The sequence below is a fragment of the Diprion similis genome, chromosome 14 (assembly GCF_021155765.1).
Source record: "Diprion similis isolate iyDipSimi1 chromosome 14, iyDipSimi1.1, whole genome shotgun sequence".
Taxonomy (NCBI): domain Eukaryota; kingdom Metazoa; phylum Arthropoda; class Insecta; order Hymenoptera; family Diprionidae; genus Diprion; species Diprion similis.
Genome location: NC_060118.1, coordinates 1,826,327 through 1,846,184, shown reverse-complemented (window position 1 = coordinate 1,846,184; position 19,858 = coordinate 1,826,327). Strand labels below are relative to the sequence as shown.

General features: G+C 40.3%; 1 protein-coding gene across 1 annotated transcript in view; it reads left to right on the top strand.

Annotated features, from left to right (window-relative positions):
- Positions 1-1,604: 1,604 nt before the first annotated feature.
- Positions 1,605-19,858, top strand: part of LOC124414954 — a 256,017-nt gene continuing 237,763 nt past the window's right edge. Inside the window, exon 1 of the mRNA XM_046896145.1 lies at positions 1,605-1,722. Coding sequence (XP_046752101.1) covers positions 1,605-1,722 — 118 coding nt within the window. The remainder of the gene's footprint in view (positions 1,723-19,858) is intronic.

The following is a 19,858-nucleotide window of genomic DNA, read 5'->3' as shown; positions in this document are numbered from 1 at the left end:
AAGGCATTAACTTCCCAAGTTTCACTCTAATCGCTTGAGTGGTATAGGAGTTTTGTATCCCTGCATTTTCGAGGTGTTCAACGTGTCTTTATAAGCACTTTAACTGACCGGACCGAATGCCGTGCATACAGAACGCTAACACGCCGTCGCACCGATACCGACAGTACCGCATGGGTAACGACCACGGCTGGGTGACACAACGGACCAACAGAAGGGGGAACTCAGCCTACTTGCCCACTAAGACAGTACTACGACGACAGTATAACCCAATAAGACGCGTCAGCCGAATTGGCAGCCCCATGTCAAAGTGACTGGCTAACTCACCATTCTGATAGCCAGAGGTGTCACCGATAGCGAGGGTACGCTCCAGTAAAAAAAAAAAATTCAGTTCATTAAGAATTAGGCAAAACGTCAATTTAAACAGAAACAAACTTAGATAGAAAAAAACTAAGGAACGTGGCTAGTTTACTTGTTTGAAGAGGATGTAGAACCACATAAATTCACGTAAAAGATGAAACACACAATCAGAAACTTCACCTATAAATGACTGCAAATTTTCAGTTCATTTTAGAATTACATCAGCATTTAGGCATTTCAAAATAAGAGAATTGTTATGGTATGATTCGAACATGACTCACGTTTCGTGTTGATTTTGATATTATAATAATTCTCTTAAAACACTTTCAAATCGGCAGTACTTGCTTTCTGGCTGACTAACACTGCATAACAAATTGGTATTTCAAATAAGGGAAACGAGGACAGCTTTATAAAACTGACAACTAATTACAGCAACGAGGTCAAGCCCCGTGAACTGTTAATCAGGGTTTAATCAGGAACACAGGAACGGCCTAACAAGCTTTCCGCTGTGGTGCAGCAACGGCATAAAACCCAGCGGCTGCTAGAAGGGTATTAACAATAGATATACCACGTTAGGCTCAGAGAGAGGAGAGAAAGTCTAACACTGCTCCTGATGCTACGGTAAAAAAAAAACTTGAGACGCTGACCAGTATCGACAACCGAACCAAGAACTTAAGTGCATTGTGGCGAACGAAAGTCCTACGGCATTACCACAACTCAGAACTAGATCATTAGAACACGGTACTAACTAAGTGTTTACTTCCGGAACTGAACAAAGTCCCTATTCGAAATATGAATACATCTCAATCATTAGAACTAAGGATTAGAGAACTCACCAGTACAGCGTTCTTACACGACTTAAGGTCTTAACAACGCGCATTCGTTACAGTACATAGTACAGATTTTGTATTCACAAACAGGCAGAAGAGTGTGGTATCTCGAAAGGGATTGATAACAGAGCTCTTTCCACGTGAATCCGTAATCGGTTTCGTTTTGACCTTTGATGTACAACGTACGTTGTTTTTACCCAATTCAGCTTCATAAACTATAGTCGTATTACTGTAGTCTTTATTTTTTAGTTCTTCCATTTGGTTGTTGTTTTAATTGGACTGTGCACCTGGTGTATCCTTAAGCTCATGCTTTACTGTTCGCGGGAATATAATTTCTTTTTCATACTATAATTTTTACAGCGGAAATTAAAGTAAATAATACAAAGAATAAAACTTCTTCATTTTCTCTCCTCAAAGATGGTCACTACCCAGCCAGAATCGGGACCAGCAGGATCTGTGACCCCGGACGAAAGTGGTACTACCTTCAGCAAACTCAGGCAGCTCGGTAGCGGGCTGATAACAGCAACCGGAAATGGTATGTAATTATTTCACTTTCCCTTATCATAATTCTAAGAATCCTATTTCGAAAATTTTATGACACTGTGAAACAAGTCGAGTGATTTGTGTATTGTTTTCGAGTTGAGCACTGCATCAACCCTCAGATGCTGTGGTTTTTAATAATTTTATAGCGCAAATCTTTATCCGATAATGAGTTCGATTTCATTGGTTATAATTTTCCAGTGTCAGATGTGACTTCCAGGTATAAAGAACGTTTAGTGAAAGTAAAATAAAAAAAAATACTTTATATTGTAACAGTCAGCTGGCTGGATTGTTCATAGAACTAGGCCTGTCGTTGTGACTGTATAAACACGAATACCAACGCATTTGGCAACGGCTATCGACTGAAAGGGATATACGACTATTTTACATGGACCCACGGCTGACCACACGATCATGATTGATTGGCAAACGACGAACAACGAATGACGAGCAGCGCGACTCTGAGACGCGCCAAATAACATGGATATTGGCTCTAGATAGGGATAAATTGATGGTAGAGTACTTGGTGAACTCATCGAATCATCACACACGAATCTTTTTGCTTAATTGTATTCATTTCGGGGCAATTTTGAACTTTGAATCATTTTTGTACAATTCAGAAATCATATAATTTATAGGCATTATGTTGAAGCAATTTTTGCCTTCATAAATTTCACTGACAGTTTCTAAGCATTTCACATTCACGTTGAAACAACTTTTATGCTCATTTAAATTCAACAATAGATAATAGAGGCAGTGTGTTACAGCAAATACTGTGCTCTTCGAACTTTGATTTTGTGTTGTAAGTCACGCAGGTTCAGAAAGTAGGGTACCGTAAAGTGTAGATTACCTTTTTAATTTGGTTCTATTTTCATTTTTTTTTTTGTTAAATTTCATTCGATTTTGTGAAACATCGCAGTCACCTGGTGAATCTTTTGATTATAACGATTTAAGCGTGATTGAACAATCTAGAATCAAATTTGGATGCCTGCTTGACATATTTTTGATTAGGAATGAACTATAGCAGCCGCCATCTTTTTAGTGGACGGCAGAGTTGACCCGTGGTCAACGTAGGAACTCTGTCGGAAGCTCAGGGGTCCCAAATTTTTGAATTTTTTTCTTTTACGAACACATTAGCAGAACATGACTTCTACGGTAGCAGAGATTGATTCAGTCTTAATAAAATACAATTTTTTGGATGTAATTGTCTGGTGTATTCCGAAACAGAAAACTACTTGATATCCAACAACACTATCGTATTATGCTTACAAATAAGTATTTTATTATTCGAAATTATAACGTAGTCTGACAATAGTCTGTAAGGAGAATAGAATTAGCTGATAGATCCATGAATATTTCAAAATAGAACAGAATTACACATTTAGGGTTTTTATTGAAGTATACAGGCTTATAACTTGCCAATTTTTTTATTCCAGTATATTTCTTGCAGAGATCACAGTCTCTCGCAACTTATGATCAGAAATAAATGTTATGATCCTTGCCATATCATAATTACAACGAATTTGCAAAAATGTTTTCAAAAATATTTCAACAAAAAAATATCACGCATTATTAGGGTAGTCCTCACAAATATGATCTTTAATCGGTTCTGCTTCCCCCCAAACCGGATCCACAAAAATTAGAAAAATTCTTTGAATAATGCCGATAAGTGATGAGTGCAAATTGGGAATAATGACTGATTGGTTTGTTATTAACCCTTCATGGTCACACTGGGTAAATTTAATGCTGGCCTCACTTGAGGCCCACATATTTATGATCCAGTAAATATCTATCTGCCAGTTCAAACGCACACTATACCACTATTTTTTCTGAGAATACCATGTCTAACGAATATTTCCGTGAAAATTTGACTAAAAAATACTAGAAAACAAAAGGTTGTGATTTTTAAGCGAAAAGGTGTAAGTTTGACAAATTAATCTTTTCACCATTTTTTTTTAACATGTTGCCATTGAACTTTGACATATCAACTTTTCACCCATATTTCACAATCTATGAAGTATTTTCAGTATTTTTTTAATTCTGATCGGACTGGTAGTTTTCACATAGCAAACATTTAAAACTTCTGGGTCAATTGTACCCATGTGTGACCACTAAAGGTTCAATGACAAATGATTTGACTCGTTTTTATCTTCAATATTCAATGAATTTTTCTGTCACAGTTTGAATTGTTTCATGAGCATCAATGTACAAAGCTATGATTTGTTCTTCATTTCCCCGCTACAATGGCAATACTGTTCAAATAGCTCATGCAATATTCTATTTTTCGTTTGATTAGTTGTTTCTGCCCAAATACGAAAGTCTTGACTGAACTTATGCTTACAGGCACCCTTTATACTTGAACTTTAATGCTGAAATATTTGACAAATTTCTTTTTACTTTCTTGGAACCAACCTGGAGGGTGCGCAGTCGGTTCAAGTTCAAAAATGACGTTTTTAAGGACCACGTCATTTAAATAATTATAGCAAACAATGCTGCATGCTTTGCTTCTTGTACTGTCAAGCCCGTGGTCCTCTCAAAATCACGTGTCTAGCCAAATATATCAATCGACCTTCAACGTTAGAGTTCCTGTAAATAAGAAACAATTGTATCAAAAAGTGCTTTCCAATATCTCGTAGGACTTGTAATATGAGAAAATTAGATGCAGAGATTTATGGTTACCTATATGGTATGTTGAGCTCCGTCTATCTATCATCCAGAATGATCATGAAGATCTGTACTCACTCCATATCATCTGTGTGCCATTTCGATAGATGCAGAGTATCACTGTCGGGGTGTAGTCTCCCACATCGCACCGTTTTTGAGCTGTAACTGTACACATTCTGGACTACCTCAAATTTGTCGCTCTATTCACTTCGTGCAATTTTATACATTTTTAGCTCATTGTCAGTGCTTTCTAGGAGCCCTGGCCAGATTTATTTTGTCCCTTTCGAGCTTCCAAGCTGTGTTGAAGCCGTGAAGCGACTCAGCCGCAGATCTCCATCATGTTCTGTCTATACCTGGCACAGCATAGTCTTTTGAAGATCAAGGTACCTCATCTAGAAAATTGAAATCAAAGCTTCATTACGCTGCTGAGAAAGCCTGGCTTTTACACGCTAAAGTACAACAGCCATACAATATGTGGGAATAAACTGTAATATAAGCTTTCTTAGTCTTATGCATTACTTCAATTCATATCATGATTGGGATAGTTAAAGAAATCGATTGTACTTAAAATTCAGCGGTAGTGCATTATTGCCACTACTGATACTGACATATTTTTATAGCAATATCTACAATACAGTGATATTAAACAAAAATTATTACATCTGTTTCCTACCTGCTGTGTACAATAGATTCACACTGCGGCAGACCTTTCTAAAATTGGATACTGTGAGTAATTTCCTCCCTAGAGATTTCCATTCACGACTATCACCATGGCCTCTTGTTCGAACTCCAATGAGATCTCGTTCTGCCTGCTATTCTGCTAATTTTTCAAAATGCAACTGAACTTGCGCTTTGAACTCGGCCTCGGCAAAATCGGGGCGTTCTCAATTTGGACCATACTCTTGGTCTGAACAAGACTTTTGTTGAGAAGATCCTGCTGACACGTACTTGTGTTCGGGTTCTTCGCATCTCATCTTATCCTATTCCAAGCGTTTGACATTTTTTGCTTCACTCCTTGGTTGCAATTAATGGATCAGGGTAGTTGAATTTTTTTTCATCGCAGCACTGAACTTTGAGTATGACTCCTGTGTGTTGAATTGCATAACAGCCCCAGCGCATCGAGCATTGTAAGAATTTCTTCCTTTGAAATGAATACGATTTCCTCCGATGAACTTGTTGACGAAAGCATTGTAGCTTTGGACAGTGTTGCTGATGACATTCTACAGCAAACTCTTAACATGTCAACTCGATTGTGGAATTGCTTCAAAGATCCCCTGTCGTACAATCCTAGCTCGGTTAGAATTGGCGCAACGTTTTCTTCGCCCTCTTTCGGAATGCCATCACAGAAGTATCCCAATTCAGCAAACCTTTTGTGTTCACCGAAGACATGACTTGGAATATTGGCCAAATCTTTCCTCAGATGCTCATAATGAGACGTCTTGGGCCATGCGGTACTGCCTCGCTTTCACCACGGCTATACGAATCTTTAGTGTACTGCCTTCAATGACCTTTCTCCACTCTCCGACAGACTTCTTGGCAGCTAACATTTCCTTGATTTTAGTCTTTAAATCGGCTTTCAATTTGGTTTTTACAGCTTACTTGATCTTAGTGGTGAGATTTGGCAATAGATGGTTTGCTCACTCAACTTTCTTCACATAATAGTCATCGTATGGGTTGCATTCGAGAATTTTTTTGGAGACGATGCTGTCGCCATCCGCTATAAGTAGAAAATACACTACACGGTACATTTCCATGCTTTACATAAATCCTTCAGCGATTCCACTGCTTTTCATACTGGAAGATCTCTAGTTACCCTCCAATTTTTAAGGCAGCAGTCTGCTTTAGAAGCCGAAAAAAAGGGTTTTTTCAGCAATTTTTTTGAAAGGGAAGAAAATGATTGCGGTAAACAAAATTTTGAGACGATAGTGTATTATATTTAAGCTTCAAAAAACAATTTTTATTATTAAAAAATATTGATATTTTTCAAAGTTGTAACGATTTTTCTGGGGCGCCCGGAGTCTGCACTTGTAAATCGGTGCCGGTGATGGAGGTCGTGCGATGCATCTGAAACAGTCGAACCAAATTTTTTTTAATTTTTATAAGTTCCTTTTCTATATGAACTAAAACCCCAACACTAGACGGCGAATCGTATTTTTCAGGTCTGTAGGATCTTTTCATCCAGCTACTATCTGCTGCGACCGGGAGGTGTGGTACTCCTTTGATTCTTCATATCACTGACAAGTCAAAGATGAATCGTTTGACACTTCCGTTTGGGGCTACTTGCAGTGGCTCAACCTGCTCGAGCTGTGTGATTACTGTTTTGAACGAGCTGTGCATGGGTATGCATCAGGGTGGTCGTTAAATGGATTTTGTGGAATTTTAAGGTTGGATGGTTGTAGATCGGCTCCAAATATGGAGAAAAAAAATTCTCTAATTTTTTCAAATTTTTATTTGAAGTCCCTACTGTGTCGACAGGCTCCTGATTTTATTTTTAATTAGAAAAATAGACAATTTGACGGTTTCCGGCATCTCGCCTATTCACAGCGGTTTCTGATAGGACATTTTTTCAGGATTATGGAAAAAATAATTTTAAAACTCCCATCTGTGTGTTACGGTACAGGGGGACGGCAGTCCATGTACCCACCCGATGGTGTTGGTTCGGGTGCTATTTTTGTTGGTTGGTAGTCGTCGATGTCTTCGTTCAGGGAACGGAAGGAAAAGAACAGTAATTAGAGAATGATTATAACTTTTATTTTGATTTGGAAATTGAGTGAAGTCGATGAGGAGTAGTTGAGGGAATGGTTTTGGGGAACGGGAGTTGAAGTTGAATGTAAGAGGTAAGAGCGTTGGAATAAGAGTGAGTCTTTTGCATGAGAAAATGAGCGAGGATACAGGGTAGAGGGGGATCGAAATAGCAAGGTAAGGGCGATAGCGAGTGGTGTAAGCCAAGATGGAAAAAGGATGACAAGATATGGAGTGTAGGAATGGTAGGTAAAGACAAGCGTCGAGGAAGGTGGGAGAAACGTGAGGCGGGACGTCGGACGTAACACGCCCCCCCTTCGGGAAGAACATTCGGTGAGGGTACAGAGCCGAATGTTCGAAGGAAAACCGAATTTTTTGGGTAATGTATCGACTCACTTACGAAAGATTACAATATAGTTTGCCTTAAAGAGTATAGCGCCTAGGGTAATGCGCGTTTAAGCGGGTTAGTATACATTTTTAGCAGAAATGTTTTTTTTTTTTTTTTTTTTTGTAACAATTGGTATGTTCTTATAATTTAAGCGTGTAGTAGTTACATATTATAAAGGTCCAATTATAATTTAATTATAATTTTTTAGGGTTTTGATTGTAGATAATATAGATACAAGTCAAAGTTAAATGACAATGTCAGGGGTATAATTGTAGATAGTGTATACGGTTATTATAATAGCGTAATTTGAGACATTTTTATTGAATGATATTTGGGCATAACAATGGATATGTTCTTATAAATATGTAGTAGAGGGCTTAGTCTGTCCAGATGAAGAGGGAGTCGGAACTAGCGTCAAGGCTCTGATCGCGGGGCAGTTTACGTGGGTGTTGTCGTAGCTTGGACATTTCCATCATTTCAATTTCTGAATGAGCTCGGGGCAGCGACGAAGTGCGAGGAGACAGGTCCTTAGGGAATGACCTATTTTCTAGGTGAGGGTGGGAAATGGCATGGTGGGAAAGGATTTGGGGTCTTGGATGAGGTGAGTCGAGGTTGTGGCGTATTCGCCTGGATTTACAGGAAGAGTATACTTTTGAGATTCTTCTAAATAATGAGAGTTTGTAGCAAAAGAAAACTGCTGAGAGGGACGCGAAGACGATTCCGCCATAGCTGAGGTTGGTGGTGAGGCGATGCATGTTACTTTGAGTACGATAGTGTGTGCTTAGATCGGCTGAGCGTTTGAGCACGTCATTCAGGGCATGAGGCGTAATATGATGCAGTTACGGGTAGATTGATAATATACGGCTGTTGGCTTCTAAAGGTGGTTTAATTTGAATCACTTTCTTCCTGTGCTAATTTGAGTTTATTCAGATGGACAATTTTGGTCTTATGGGGGGTGATGAAAATTTCGGCATTGATATCGTCAATTATGCGCTTGATCGTATATGCTCCTTTATAGTGGTCGTCAAATTTAGATCGGGTTTCGTTTAGTAGATAGACCTTTTGGCCTGCTTCGAAATTTTGGTTATTGGTACGACGGTCGTAGTACGTCTTGGAACGGTGCTTTGCTAAAATGAGGTTAGCCGCGGCGTTTTTTCGTATGCTGGATAGGTTGGAGATTAAATCTAGAAGGAACGAATCGTAGGAACGGGTGTAAGCGCTGGCAGGGTTCGCGTCTGTCGGAAGTCTGGCATGGAAACCGAAAATTAGCTGATGGGGAGTGAAGTTAGTGCCTTCGTGCTTCGCGGTGTTATAACAGAAAATAGCAAAGCGGATGTATTCATCCCAGTCTTTCCCAGCATTCGTGTAGTGCTTGACGTGTTCAGTGAGAACAAGGTGACTGCGTTCTAGCGATCCGTTAGATTGTGGGCGGTAAGCTGTAGTTCGAATTTGTTTCATTTTAAAGAGTTTACAAAGTTGCTTAATAACTGTGCTCATGAAATTCTGTCCTTGGTCTGTAAGTATTGCTCGAGGGGCACCGTAACGTGTAATGTATTCTTTCGCGAATGCTGCACCTATTGTTTTGGCAGTGGCGTCAGGTAAAGGGATGGCGTCCAGAAATTTCGTCAAGTTGCATTGTATCGTCAAAAGGTATTTGTTGTTTGACTTAGTAAGGGGGAGAGGTCCAACGATGTCTAGTGCTACTTTGTCGAATGCATCGGCAGGAGTATCTGTTATCACCATCGGCAACCTGGTTTTTACTCTTACTAGTTTCTTCCTTTGGCAACTCTCACAAGTTCTTATAAAGTCTTGGATTTGTTCTTTCATGTGCGGCCAAAAATATTTTTGTCTAATGCGGTTGTATATTTTTGTGACGCCTTGATGACCGCCAATTAATGATTCGTGGCATTCTTTAATTATTTCTTTACGTAAACATTCGTCTGGGGTGACAGTCGTGTTGCGGCAAAGCGTGATTTGAATTTGTAAGTCTGCGAAAAGGTAAGATAAGAGTTTTCGGATAACACGAGGATCGAGTCCACCTAAACTATCGTCCGTTATTAGGAAAGCGAGGGATTTCGGAATTGAATCGGTCAAGACTGTTTTCAGTTTAGACAAGAGTTGAAAAATATCATATCGGTTGCTTTTATCTGATTCTTTTGATTTTAGTACTAGAGTAAAGATCCGTCGGCTGTTATGCTTGGATTCGATAATATCAAATTTCTGTGGACGGGGCCTCATAACTATATCTGGGTCAACGATATTATCGTGGGCAAGTTGAGATGATATGCCTTTAGTCCAAGAGCAGTCTGTTGATATAAAGTGTGCATAATTGGTTTTGAGCATCAAAAGACCATCATTGGTGTCTTTGACATTGTCAGCTACCGGTATGTCGTCCAAGTTGTCAACAAAGTTCGTGAAATCGTGGGAGGTATCGGTCAAATCGTCGTCGACATTGGGGTCAATGTCATGGTCAGAGTGTATGGTTTCCATATCGGAGTCGGATTGTCGGGCGCATGTATGGTATTCGGTATCCGTAAGCGAGTTGGAGCTGTTGTCGTTATCAGAGGCCAGTGTGGGCAGGGAGGAAGGAGGTGGAGGGGGGTGAGTAGTAGAGTTCGCTGGCCTGGGGACAGCTGTTGGGCGTCTCTTAGCACGACGCGGGGGTCCTACAGGCGGGGGCATGACGACGTTCGTGGCTGGGAGGGGAGGTGGGGTCGCGAGAGGTGCGACTGATTTGGTCGGAGGTCGCGGTTTCTTACGCGGCAGACGAAGAGAGGGAGCGGGGTTACCAGATGTGGAAGGGATGGGGTCAGGTGAGGCGTTATCAACGGACACCGTTGTGTCGTCGTGGTGTGTGGGGGTTGAAAGCGGAGGGTCAAGGCGACAAACGGTGATATTAATTTTTGAATCTTTGAAAATATAGTGGATCATTTTGCGCACCGTGCTCCATTCTAGTTTGTCGAGTCCGCAGCCTATTAACGGGATTGAGACAGATCTTACACCATCTTCTTCCAAGGTTTTCCTAAAGTTGACCAAGGTATCAAAAAAAACGTGTGGTAAGGGTTTGTCATTGTACTTTGGCTTTGTCACTAGGTTATAAATTTTTCGGTTTCCGTGAGTGGTAGAAATAACGTCAGTCACAGTCGGATTGAATTCTCCAAGTTGTTCGCGATTTATGAATTTACGTTCTCTTAGCTGTGACGCGATTCCTTTTGACATTTGGCAATCAGCTGATATACAGTGAGCTAAATTATCTTTTTGCTGTAGTAGGTCGGCTTTTATTTCTTTAATATATTTATAACGCATAAGAGGGAACGTGTTGCATTCTATAAGGAAATCGCTATAGGAAGGGTTGTGAATGTGAGGGGAGCTAGGTAAATCGGTAGCCGAATTAATGTCATCAATTTCTGAGTTCGTCTCTGGGGTTTGTAGGTCAACTGAGCTAGTTGAAGTATCCGAAAAATAGCTCAGCTGTGGTCTCTTACGTGGTCCAGGGTTTGTAGAGGAATTCGTTTTTCGATGGCGTTTCGGATAGGGATGAACCGGGTGCGGACATGCGATGGAGGGGGGAGATTTAAAAAGCATTGCGGTTTCTTTGTCGCTGGATTCGTCATCTGAGAGATCAGAAGAATCAGAGGGGTATATCATTTGATAGGTGGGTTGTGAGATTTTTGGGCATTTTAGCGGGGCCGGGTTCGTAGATTCGTCTGTGGTCTGTTGAGGGTGTCGGGGGTACTGATGGGTCTCTTTGGTGCGTTTTTTCGGTCTGCTGTCAGAGGATTCGGTCGTGGGACGAGGGCGTTTTGCATCTATAGGAAGGATTTGTGCGACGTCAGGCGGCGTGTTTCTTGATAGAGCATCGGCGTTGACATTCGCTTTTCCCGATTTATGTTTGGTATCAAAATCGTATTCTGCTAGTTCTAGACTCCATCGTAATAAACGAGAATTAGGCTTCTCAACGCTTTTTACCCACTTGAGGGGCTCGTGGTCTGTAACTAAAGTAAATTTCTGACCGTAGATGTAGGGGCGGAAGTGGTTGATGCTCCAGTAGGCGGCTAAAAATTCTTTATCGGGCACCGAGTAATTTAATTCAGCGGATTTGAGTGCTCGGGATGCGTACGCTACTGGTAAGTCGGCACCGTTCTTATCTTGACTCAGAACCGCACTGATGGCGAATTTTGACGCGTCGGTAGTGAGCGTAAACGGCTTGCTGAAGTCCGGGTATTGGAGAATTGGTTCTTTGCATAAACAATCACGTAAGGTTTCGAAGGCAGATTGGTGTTCGGATGTCCAAATGAAAGGGGTATCCTTCTTGGTTAGGTTAGTGAGGCATTTTGCAATTTTTCCGAAATTTGGGACAAACCTGCGATAATAACCCAAAAGACCGAGGAACTGTTTAACATTTTTGGGATTTTTCGGGACAGGATATTCTTTCACAGCTACTAACTTCCCGGGGTCAGGTCTAACTCCTGACTCAGTGATAAGGTGACCAAGGTAAACGACTTCTTTGCGCAGGAATTGGCATTTGTCTGGCTGCAGAGTCAAGCCGGCTTCAGTTAGTCTTTTCATCAATTTTCTGAATTTAATTTCATGTTCTTGTAAATTTCGAGCGTAAATAACTATGTCATCCAAATATACGAACATCTCATTGCCTTGTCAGCCTAGCAGGACTTGATCCATGAGCCTTTGGAACGTGGCAGGGGCGTTTTTTAGCCCGAAGGGCATTCGGGAGAATTCATAGTGACCCCGGGGCGTCGAAAACGCAGTTTTTGCACTGTGATCGGGGTGCATGGGAATTTGATGAAAGCCGGAAGCAAGGTCGAATGTAGAGAAATATTTAGCTGAGCCAAGTTGATCAAGAATTTCGGTGATGTCGGGCATTGGATAGGCGTCGCCGATTGTTTTTTCGTTGAGCTTTCGGTAGTCGATCACCATGCGCCATCGTTTATTACCGTCAATATCGGGTTTTTTGGGGACGATCCAAACCGGAGAATTATAAGGAGATGCGGAATGTTTAATAAGGTCTGGCCGAAGGAGTTTATTGACCTGGGATTCGATTTCCTCTTTGTGGATTTTTGGAAAACGATATTGTTTGGTGTGAATTGGTGTGTCGTCTGTCGTGGGGATAGTGTGATGGGTTAGATTGGTATGGCCTAATTTATCTCCCGGGAGATAGAAAAGATGGTTAAATTCTGTTAGCAGGTCGAGTGTTGATTGTTTTTCGGTGTCATTTAGATGATCGAGGCACACACTATTCTTTAGTGTGTCCAATCTCTCTGACCTACTGTCAGTTAAGAGTACTGTTGCGGCGCCACGACGAGGTGCACTGTTATCAGGTATGCGGGGCTCAGGTTGCTGATGTGCGAGGTCAGTGAGCTGGCGGGGGTTGAAGGGGGGGTAATGGGGCGGACGGGATATGTGATTATTAGTGGAAAGAATGAATGAATTATTATGAGAAGTGGTTTGGGTAGGAAGGGGGGATTTTTGTCCATTATTTTTGTCAGAATTATTCGACGGGGTAGGCTTAATTTCGGGCATGGCTGTGCTCAGTGGTTCGTCGAATTCTTTCAGGGTTGCCGTTGGACATACTATCTCTACGACAGATTCGTTGCAATTGAACACGTAGGAATAAGCGATGCCGTTCTGATTTCGAACTATTGCTTCACCACAAAGAACATTGTTGCCTAAATTAATGTGTTTAAGGTAGCCTACTTTGATATCTGGGTTTGCAACTATTATCGGGATGACCTTCGCGGTGCGGGCCTGTATTGTGATAACACGTGCGGTTTCAGGAGGAGGTTGTTCGATTTTGTTGAAGTGGATTGGCAATGAGGATCCAAGCATTACCGAGTTTAAGTTGAACGAGATAGTTGCTTTCTCTTTTCGTAAAAAGGGTTGGCCTAAAATACCGTCATGTGGGACTGGGAATGAATCAGGGACCAAGTGAAAGGTATGGGACTTGTTATTGAAGCATATTTCCGTTTTTGCGATGGTTTCCGTCTTTTCGTCCGTTATACCAGTCAATGTCAAACGCTCGTCTGTGGTGCGTCGTACGAAGGGCTTAACGCAACTTTCTTTGATTAAGTTTACGTCTGCACCGGTGTCGATAATAAATTTAGAGATCTTTGTCAATTCAGGGGTATCGATTGAAATTAAAGGGGGATCCCCTTGGTCGGCAAGGGGAGGGTGTAGGCGGGGAAGTCCGTTGCGTGTTGAAGAGTCTCGGTTTGGTGTTCCAGGTATTTGAGTGATGCCAATCTTGGGTCCAAATTCTTGTTCCAGCGTCGCAGGCGTCCAGAAACGGGTGGGGGCTAATCACAATTTTGGGTTCCAAAAGGTGATGTGTGGTATAGATCGGCTGTCGTCCGTATATTTAGTTCGTTCCGGGTTCTGAATTTGTCAGGTTCACACTTGATTTGCCGGCGAACACTCTTGACGTGGCTATCACTTATTGATATGATATCGGGAGTTTTGCGTATTAACACTTTTCTTGCGTCGTATATTTCCACTCGTTGCACAGTTCGTTGCGGGTCCTGAATTTGTCAGGTACGCACTTGATTTGCCGGCGAACACTCTCTACGTGGCTATCACTTATTGATATGATATCGGGAGTTTTGCGTATTAATACTTTTCTTGCGTAGATTTTCCGAAGCACTGAACAAAGGGTAGGTCGACGGCAAAACCGCTGCCACCAGAATGTTACGGTACAGGGGGACGGCAGTCCATGTACCCACCCAATGGTGTTGGTTCGGGTGCTATTTTTGTTGGTTCGTAGTCGTCGATGTCTTCGTTCAGGGAACGGAAGGGAAAGAACAGTAATTAGAGAATGATTATAACTTTTATTTTGATTTGGAAATTGAGTGAAGTCGATGAGGAGTAGTTGAGGGAATGGTTTTGGGGAACGGGAGTTGAAGTTGAATGTAAGAGGTAAGAGCGTTGGAATAAGAGTGAGTCTTTTGCATGAGAAAATGAGCGAGGATACAGGGTAGAGGGGGATCGAAATAGCAAGGTAAGGGCGATAGCGAGTGGTGTAAGCCAAGATGGAAATAGGATGACAAGATATGGAGTGTGGGAATGGTAGGTAAAGACAAGCGTCGAGGAAGGTGGGAGAAACGTGAGGCGGGACGTCGGACGTAACATGTGCACAAAGTTGTTACGTCAGGCGTCCCGTCATACGTCTCCCCCACCTTCCTCAACAACCTCTCGCCTCTACCTGCTATTCACATCGTAACGCTACACTCCATATCTTGTCCTCCTATTTCCATCTAGCCTTACGCCACTCGTTATCGCTCTTAGCTTGCTATTTCTATACCCCTCTATCCTGGGTCCTAGCTCCTTTCTCACGCTGAGCACTCACTCCGATCCCAACGTTCTAACCTTCAACATCAAGTTCCAACTCCTGTCCTCCAAAAGCCACCTTACCTACTCCTCAAAGCACTTCTCCAACTTATTTCACCCCTCTCCCAAATTCTAATAAAGTTCATACGTAATTAAAAGTAACCCTTTTTCATTTCATTATTCTTTTTTCCATCATTCCCCGATCGAGGACAGCGACGAGATCGGACCCGGAGGCACCCGAACCAACATTTCGGGTGGGTACAAGGAGGTATTGACAACCGCTCGTCAATACCGTCCCTCTATACTGTAACAAAGTTATCAAAAATTTATTTTAATACCAAAAAATTAGGGAAACTTGATCTTTTCAATATAGAATACTGAGGCTTGCTTATTATTATAATTTTTTGCTAACGCGATTCACTCGCTAAACGCTTCTGTGCCCTCAGTGACCCTAAGATCGTATTTTATTTTTCATTTAAGGATGTATGTTGGACACTTTTCAGGTGAAAATTGTATTTGATCAAAATTTTAGTATTTCCTGATTCAATAAAAATCTAAAAAAAAATTCAACAACAATTAGCATGCTATGAACAATAATGATCAACATTCATATCACCCAAAAGTGATTAAGACATTTTTCAACTAAATAATTATTTAATAATCGCAAGAAATTTTCAAAAAATTCACGAGCATTCAAAAAAATGCACACATGTGATTCGTATAAGAAAAAAAGAACCGACCAATAAATTATCCAATAATTATTTTTTTAAACAATTTGTTTATCACTCTTGGGGGATATCATTATTGATAATTGTTTTATAAAATGCCAACTGTTTTTGAATTTTTTGGAGATTTTCATGAACTCACGAAGTTCAAAAATTCTGATCAAATACTATTTCCAGCTGGAAAGTGTCCAACACACATTCTTAAATAAAAGATAAAATACGACAATGTGGTCACTGAGGACACGTGAGTCTTCAGCGAGTGGGTCGCGTTAGCAGAAAATTATAATAATAAGTAAGCCTCGGTATTCCATGTTAAAAAAATTTATTCTCCTTAATTTTTTAGTATCAGCATAGTAAATCGATTTTTAACACCGCTGTGAATAAGCGAGATCCCGTAAATCTTAAAATTCCCTATTTTTCTAATTAAAAGGAAAATCAGGAGACTCCCAGTACAGTAAAGACTCGAAATGAAACTCTGAAAAAATCAGTGAAGTTTTTTTTCTGGATTTGAAGCCGATTTATGACCATACATCATGATGTTACATTCAACGACCACCTTAGTGTGCATATGCGACGGCCGGGGCTCACGGAAATTTTCACTTAGCTGTGGCCCGGCCTCGCCGTCTCAGCGCTGATCTGAAAAGTAATTAGTGGCGCTATGTTATAGCACTGACTTTTTGCGCACTGAATTCACGGTATGTAGGGCTTAACTAACAAACGTGTTGCAATTAACCTATTTGCGCTGCTGTTTTGTTGTAAGTGAAATAGATTTCAGTGATATCTAAGTGCCGTGAATCGCTAAACAATCGAAATACTATGGCAAACGTTTCAGCGGCAGCCATGTTGACGTTGAAAGTGTGTGACTACGTGTGTCAGCTGTCAACGGAATATTTTATAATCATTTTTTTCGTTACTTTCGATTCAACTGTGATCTGCCGCTGTTATTTCACTCACAACATTTTTCAATAAGGAATCATTTCATTAGAAAACTTTCAAGAAGCATTCTTCCGTCTTCGAGTATTCAGAGCGCGGAATTTACTTGTACCTGTGCACATGTGGTGGTGTCAGAAAAATGAAAGACATGAGTATGGTTCACTCTTAACAAGAGGCCAATCACTAAAGCCACATTGGAATTAGGGTACGCTGATACGTAAACTTCAAGTAGCTTTGGCGTATGCCCAGGTCTGAAATTGATGGTCAAGGTTCTCAAATATAGTGGACAGATATGGTCTGAACAACCCTGGATTGACCGCTGCCCTGTTGAAAATTTTGACGGCTTACAGAACTCAACAGTCGTTCGAAAGACGTGTGTATGTCAACATAAACTAATTTTGAAATTGCGTCCGAGCCCCTACGTTTGAAACGATGTACTCGACGAAGTGCTAATTTGGAAGCGCATATGCAGTCACTTCGACATATTGTATGGCGTATCTTGTGACGTATTTTAAGAGGTTCCTCTTGCAGTCGCATGTATTATTCGTAGACGAGTATCGCGATTGAATTTCGCACGTTGTATTATAGACTTCAAAACCCGAAAAAAGGTAATTTTGCTGATGTGAACATGGGTATAAATTACTCTTATGGTAATAATAAAACGAAATCGTGTCATGTATTGTAAGGTATCATGGCAAGTGTTAGTTTTGAAAAGCCCTGTTGGCGTCAAACGTAACGTTCACGGTGGTGTGTAGAAGCTGACTGGAACTACACGCCGTGCTGGTGAGTGTCTTTGTCCGTACTTTAACCGTTTAATTAATTACATTAATCATGAAGAGAACTCAGAACTTCGACGGCTAAAGGAAAAGCAAGGTTCCTAAGCTACAGAGATTGATTATTTAGTTCGCTGCTGCTATCACAGAATCCGCAGTTTATCTCTTTTCTACATCCTGATCCATTTCTTGTTCTAGCATATAATGAGTTATCAATTCATTACTGCACTTGCAGATTCTGTAGTTTATCCCTTTCTTTGTGCCAAAAAAAAACAATTTTTCAAAAATCAAAGAGCCAATAACTGGTTTGTTGAAGGAGTTGATTGAACTGATTGTTTAATAAAAAAAATAAAATAAAACAAAACAATTTGTGGTTGACAAATATGTTTTTATGTTACTTGACAGAACTGATTTCCTTTCTTGATTCTATCATGCAATTACCTGATTGCACTCTTCTATCTATTTCTCTATCTTAACAGATCTCGTCTGCTCTAGTGATGGGACATCGACATTAAAATATCGAAAACATCGATGTCGTTTAACCGATATATCGATGCCTCACATCAATTTAAACTTTCCATGTCGATATTTTGCGTTTGCTCACAAATTTATTCTGTTCATGACTCGTGCTATTCTTTGTTGACACGAGTGACGTGAGCACAGGTCAAAGATTTTTATATTGTATACAAATCTTTGGCACGGGTAGAATTTTCTCTTCAAAAAACGGATACTTACGATAAAAGGTGAGATGAATAATATCCACTTTTATCATACTACCCAAACATAAACGTAAATAAGAGCAGCTGAGGGAAAAACCATCACAGAATTCGAATTCTAACCTACAAATTCAAGAGTCAGTATCTCTACTAAGTATTTAAAGCAGGCTGTTAAGCATTTTTTTGCTGTAGGATTTTTTTGCAATATTAAGATTTGAATTTGTAGATGCAAAATGTCAACAATATTTGTGCCGTCAAATACATTTTTTTTATAACTGTGACATGTATGTAGCGACACCTGCTAGCAGAGCACAATATTTGAAAGAAAGTTACCATCAAAGAAAGTCAAAACAAATAGATACAACGAGAGTCATATTGACCAGGTCAGGAAATTAGATCCTGAACCTCGCTCTCTCGCCGAGTAGCCGTCCAACCGATCAGTCGCTCTATTTGAACTCTCTTCATGGCGATGTGCCACTCAAATTTCGATAGCCAAAATACATGTGAAAATCCACGAAAAGCATAATCTACGAACTGCATTAAGTTCTCACGTGAACCAATCTTCTACTTAATCGTCGAAACATGTGGGCAAGGATGGAATAACCAAAGGAAAATTCAAATTCTTCTGGAGCACATGGCCATAGACTGATCATCTATCTCTGGGAATTGCAACTTTCGTCATATGTCACCGTTTGTACTTCAAATCGACGTCTCAAGTTAAGTGAACCATTGTAAAACCTTAATTTGTAAGTTACTCTTTATAAGTAATTTGAAAATCTCTGTTGATTTAGCTTCTTTCTTCTAGTATAACTTCGAGTCACTCAGCAGAGTTTTCTTTTCCATTTAACGTCGAGTCACAATGTAAACAATTTAGGTATTATCCAGACAATTTCAACTCGCTTCTCGGCGAGCTTGCTTTTCAGTTTCCTTTTTTTTTATGTATATGTGTGAGTGTGTGAATGCGTGTGAATTTAAGTAATTTAAAAGAGAATCAATGTTAACTTGCCATCTTCGAGCTTCAGCTCAAATCACGTATATAAGTATATGGGCCAGTAATATGTCATGCAATTTGTTTCATTTCTATTGATATTCCTCTTGATTAAATTCTAAGTTCGAAATAGTCCTCTCCTGATGCTTTAAATTTAACGAAGCCTCTTGGCGACGTAACGAAACCGTTACATAATATTGATTTATATTCACAGATTGACTTGATAGGAAAAACATGGGTTCACTAAAAAGCATAATCTGGAAGCATTTCCAAAAAGTAAATGGCGACACTGCGACATATAAATATTGTGATAAAATAATAAAAACTTAAGGAAACACCTTACACATGACAGGACATCTTTCAGTAGCATATGCCTCGATCTTTACTGATAGCACTGATACTACTCATACAGAAAATGAAGACGAAAGTGTTTTAAAGAAACGTGGCCATGTGCAAGAATCCTTACACTCAAGCTCGAGAAAATTGGAGGTCAAAGCAGGATCAAGTGCATCAACGTCCAAAAAAACTTCTGTCGATGTTCTTGGCCTCAACTCAGATTCTGGCTGTAGCAAAACCTGCTCAACTTCTAATGGAAGTACTACTTCTAGTAGAAACTGCTATCCTGGTGTGAGCAGTTCAATAGGTAAATCCAAAATTACAGAACACATAACGGATGTATTCGTTAATATGAAATCATTTCAAGACGCAGGCCTCAATCATACGAAGCTCACAGATCAAATTCTTTTTAAGATTTGTAAAGATTCTCAACCCTAGACAACTGTTGAGAGAAAAGGCTTCCAAGAACTGATTGCATATGCAGATCCAAATTATAAATTGCCATGCAGCGCATGCACCTCCTATGGT